General features: G+C 38.0%; 1 protein-coding gene across 1 annotated transcript; it reads left to right on the top strand.

The window, feature by feature from the left end:
* Positions 1 to 326: 326 nt before the first annotated feature.
* On the top strand, positions 327 to 1,159 carry LOC130724010 (uncharacterized). The gene has a single exon (XM_057575168.1). It carries the CDS (start codon positions 405 to 407, stop codon positions 951 to 953), a length of 549 nt encoding a protein of 182 aa, XP_057431151.1. The 5' UTR covers positions 327 to 404; the 3' UTR covers positions 954 to 1,159.
* Positions 1,160 to 5,445: the final 4,286 nt, after the last annotated feature.

Below are 5,445 nucleotides of genomic sequence, written 5' to 3'. Positions count from 1 at the left end.
AACTAATTTTTTAATTCAAAAAAATTAAGTCAGTGTGACTTTTTTTTTTGAAACTAATGTGAAGAATAAGAATGATATTTATCTTAAAAAATTCATTCCCAAATGTGTAAATCAACCTATAATTTGTAACCAAAAAAATCAACCTATAATTTCATTTTAGAATGAAGCAGGCCTTTTCCACATGTAACCACACAAAATAAAAAAGCAGGCCTTACAAATAAAATAAAATGAGACATTTGAAAATTGATTAAGAAGGGTAATTTTGACCTAGACCTTTGGAATTTACATCCTTTTGGCATTTTGTCTTCCATAAATTTCCTTATCTTCCCTTCAACCCTTCTTGTCTTGTTCAATTTCAATTTCAATTTCAAATTTCTCTACATCTCTCTCTCAGACTCAGACCCATGGCTTCTCTCCTCCGCCGCATCCCGATCGCCGCCGTCATCCTCCTCCTCTCCCTCTCCGCCACCGCCACCGCACGCCCCTGCCGCAGCTTCATCATCTCCTCCTACTCCTTCCGCAACCCTTCCTCCAACACCTTCGCCACCATCACCGAGATCCGATCCCTCACCCCTCTCTACATCAACGACAAACCCTACGACATCTTCTTCGACCACCCCCAAAACCACCACCAACAAATCGAACCCCAACACGGCGCGTCTCTCCCACGCGGCCCCTTAGGGTTCTCCACCGCTCCTTACTACGACTTCACCTCCCTCCGTGACCGCACCAAGGACATCCTCAGCGTCGCGCTTGCCCTCCTCTTCGGCCTTGGATGCGGCGCTCTCACCGCCGCTACCATGTACCTCGTCTGGTCCGTCTTCTCCGCCCGTTACGACTACCGCGCCGCCGTGTACGGCGATCTCTCCGATGACGAGGAGGTCGACAGCCCCAAGAAGACCGGCTACGTCAAGATCCCCGCCGCTGAGGCTCCGGCCAAGGGTTCGGTATGAGGAATTTGGGATTTTATGTGGATTGTTAATAATGAGAATATCATAGTTAAATTGAATGTAGATGATGCCGAAATGGTGCAAACTCTTGCCCTGTATTAGTGTTCGTTTCTTGATGATCACTTGTTTAATTTTGAATTTCGTGTATTTGTGTTGTTTTAATATGTAATTGGAAAACCCTAGTAATGGCGGTGTCGATTTTCTGTATTGATCGTTCTGTTCCAATGCTGAATGCTGAATTCAACTAGGGATATGTGATAACTAGATGGAAATTAAACTAATCGCGACATATGGTAGTGTTATTATCTTTGTAATCTTTTTATCTGGAAGATTTGCTTTTCCATCATTATGTTATATGCTTGTTCATGTGACCTGTGATTAGTTCACATTTGGTTGTGTATCTAATGCAAAATTGGTGATACTTGTCAAGGGGGATATGCCGATATGGTTTAAGTCTGGTAGGTGTTCTAGGTCTATGATGAAGTATTGTTATAGATAGGAGGTGGATAAGATATTGTTTCTGATTGGTTTTTATATTTCTGGTCCTGAGCTTTGTCTGCATTCATCCGGGAACTTCGAACATTATATTTAAGTTGATACTGAGGCTTGCTAGGTGAAGTTCTAGATTAACTGAAGTTTATTAATGTATTAACTCTGTTAATTTGTATATTGGCTATGCTGCTGAAGTTAACCTTTTGGTGTTTGTGTGTCTTTTTGTGCTGTCCAACAATGTGTCCAACAATGTGAAATTATTGATAACCAATCAGGTTACAATGTGATAATGAATGTGTTTGGTGTAATGCATTTAGTGGAAGGGAAGGAAACACAGGTTCTGGTCTTGATTTTAATTTGCATCTATCTAGTATTTCTATCAGTAATTTCTGTCAAGTTGTCAACAATCAGTAGCTGGGAATAGAAAGCTAACTTGCCTATTACTTTAGTTATGAGGAAAGATTGCATCCTTAGGATAGTGTCATTATTATATTGTCATCTTCCATGATGTAGGAAATCATTGAACTCTAATCACTGCATGATACTAGACCTCTAGCTTCTAAAATAACGCATTGCTTGTGAGTTTGGTGCATTTTGGTTAATATGAGGTTGCTATTGAAGAATCTGAAACCTATCCCTCTTGCTTAGAATGACATTGCAGTTAAGTTTTATATCCACTGTTCAAGTGTTCTTCCTTTTTTAACTACATGGTTGGGCAGCCTTGCTAGTCATTTAATAAAAGGTAGATGTAGGAGCTGTATGTTGCCCAGTCTCTCTTACTATACTTAAAGCTTTTAATAAAGTTGTAGTAAACAAGCTCTACTGATAGAAAAGAAAAAAAATACCTGTAAATATTCACCACCTACTTTCTTTTTTATTACATCTTCACTCACTTTCTCCTTTCATCTACTTTTGTTAACTCATAATTTCTATCAATGGCGGTGAAAGAACTTATTTTCCTAAAGGAAACCAGTAAAATTCATTGAGTGAAATTCTGTCAAGGATGAACATGCTAACCTTCATTTCATTCTCGGGTTCATCAGTGAAAATGACTTGGTTTTGGGTTTTATATCTCTTACACGACACTATACGGCTAGCTGTTCTGGAGTCTTGTTACCAGCATTTGAACCGCTAGCTATTTGAAAGACTATTTTCATGATCATCACTACAAAAATTGTGAATAGTTGAAATTTCTGCCGGCACTTTATGCTTCAAGCTCCAACTTAACCTATCTATGTCTGTGGTGGCACTGCATTATTTTATTATCATAAAATAAGATAAAATAGTTGAAGAAAATGAGAAAGCAAAATAGAGCCTTTGGAATATCAATATATGAAGCCAAATATTTTTCATTTACCGAATACAAAGGATGTTAATCTGATAAAATCAAAAGTATCAAAGATCTGCGTGACTTACCTTTCTTATTATGTTATTTTTGAATGTAATACCGAACACATTTTGAATACTAATTTGATTGTGGTAAGCATCTAAACTTAGTTTCTGTTAAAGGGCTAGAGTGGACCGTTAAAAGCATCTAAAATTTGGAACACATTTTGATTAAATAATATCCTACTACCATAGAACCCTTCCTTTTCTTCTTTCTCCTTGGGTGCTAAAGGAACACATGGTCGCACCAAGAGATTCTCACCTTTCTTTGAGACTCTACTTCTCTTTCTCTGCCATGGACAAGATATGACCTTTCTTCGACGACGACAATAATGGCAACTCTAATGAGGAAAGTGAACCGCTCCCATAGGGTTTTGGAACAAAGTTTGAAGCTTTACAAAATAAATAGCGTTGAAATGACAAAAGTTTTTCACTAACCTTTATGAAACCTTGTTTTAAGTGCACAACCGACTATGATGACGGTGGTGGTGGTGCCACTAGCGGCAGAATCCCCATATCAACGATCTTCATGACATAGAAAGGGAGGTTTTCTGATGACAGTCTTGGGTTTCATCTCCCAAACCCATATCTACAGCCAAGCAAGATGAACTAGGCCCGAGCCAAGGAAGAAGCGCTAAGGATGCCCCCAGGGAATAGCAGCGGTCGATGAGATTTTCCATAGATCTTCATCATTCTCGGCGAGTGTTGGTCATTTGAGAAATACATTGTACCATGAAGTTGTTCTAGTTGTCAAAATGCTCCAAATAACAACATACATAGAGATGTGGACGCCCTCAACGGTATCAATGAGGAGGAGGATGTCGTTGGAGAGATGGGGAGGAGGGGCAGAGTGGGAGTCTGTGGAGGGAAGAGTAAAGACTAAAATATCCTTGGTTCACCGATTATTTTAAAAAATATTAATATTCGTCTCACATTTTATGGAAAATATTAATGTTTGTCACGTTGTTTCAAGAGTGAATTATTAGAAAAAATACTTGTTAACCACACAAAAAAAAGTGAGTGTAAAGGTGAGCAGTAATTGTCATTTGTAAAAGTCTTCCAAATGTAAGCTTCATGGAAGCAAGTAGCAAGACAAATTCGCTAGACTTTACTTGTAACTCTTCAAGTTGTCTAGAAGTTCATTAAATTCATGACACTGACATCTTAAAAACCATTTACGTTTATAATACCATGCGTAGTTATACAATCCTAGGCATTGTCCCACTTGAAAGGGAGATGAAGATGACGATGTTAACCACGAAAAAAAGGATAAATAAGATCAATGATGTAAGGCATAAGCCTATACGATACAAAATATGAAAGAACATGATATAAATATGACGTAACCTAGCTACAAAATGTGTCAATCATAAATGATACGAACACATATACTACTTGGGAAAGAACTCACAAGTAAAGAAAATGAATAAAAAAAAGTTAGTTTTGTCATTTACTTATTTACCCTTCGATGTATATATAGCTTTTATATGGCATTTGTAATTAGCTTTTATACAAAAAAACTTACATACTAACATTGCTGTACCCCATGATAAAATTAACACAAACACTGGTAGAAAGTTCAAGTTAATAACTTTTTAGTAACTACGCAGCTAAGTACAAACAATACTTCGGGCCTGGAATGCGACAAGCTTAGTCCTCAAAAGACAAACCGGGAACCGGGAAAAAGTTGAGCCCAAATTGGGAAGGGCCTTATCAGATCCTGAAAGTACCGAGCAAGGGTGCATACCACTTGGAAGAGTTGGATGGGAAGCGAGTGCCTCGGGTTTGGAATGCAACAAAATTACGGTATTACTATAGTTGAAAGGCGGGAGCGACCTGGTTGTTCAATGGGAAAATTTCCCTGAAGGTGGCGATTCCATTACGACATTTGAAGTCTTGGAATCGCTCCAGAAAAGCCGGCGCAATCGCCGTTTTCCATTGACGATGTGTGGGATAAGCTCCTTATCCAACAAGCCTCCCCGGAATAAGGGTGAGCATTTCTAACTAGGCAAAGCCTTGGGCACCCCAAATTGTAACACCCTCTAATCCCCTTATTTATTTTAAACATACATCAGAGTGATTATACGCATATTCAAAGAGAGCATTACAAAAACATTCCAACACCACATATTTCATCAATAACATATGTCACGTTCTCAAACTTTAGATCAAAACATTTCATAAAATAATCATACTTCATCTTTTATGCATTGCACAGCGGAATAAATAAAATCATCAAAAATCATCTTCCAGACGTACTTCAATAAAAATTCAGTAAAATAAGTATAGGCACTATGGCCATCCAAAAACATCAACTCCATGTAACTCAAGTTTACAAAAGAAAGAACCTAAAAGTGTTGTCAACTACTCTCATCAAAATAATTTATTTATCCACGCCCCCCAATGTTACATACAGAGCAATTGACCCTCATACTACTAAATAACTGTCTAATTAACAGTATATATCTCTCTGTCTACTTCTCATGAGATGCTCCACTAGCACCCGTACCTGTACGATGTCGCATAGAACATCATTCCAATAGAAAGGTGAGAACTTCATATAATTAAGCATAATAACAGGTAATGGAAGAACAATATAGAAGTTTACATTATAAAT

Source organism: Lotus japonicus, chromosome 6, assembly GCF_012489685.1.
Source record: "Lotus japonicus ecotype B-129 chromosome 6, LjGifu_v1.2".
Taxonomy (NCBI): domain Eukaryota; kingdom Viridiplantae; phylum Streptophyta; class Magnoliopsida; order Fabales; family Fabaceae; genus Lotus; species Lotus japonicus.
This window is presented reverse-complemented; position numbering and strand designations above follow the sequence as displayed.

Bases quoted from the DNA above. Each gene is read 5' to 3' on its own strand.
- LOC130724010 (XM_057575168.1), top strand. From the start codon at position 405: ATGGCTTCTCTCCTCCGCCGCATCCCGATCGCCGCCGTCATCCTCCTC.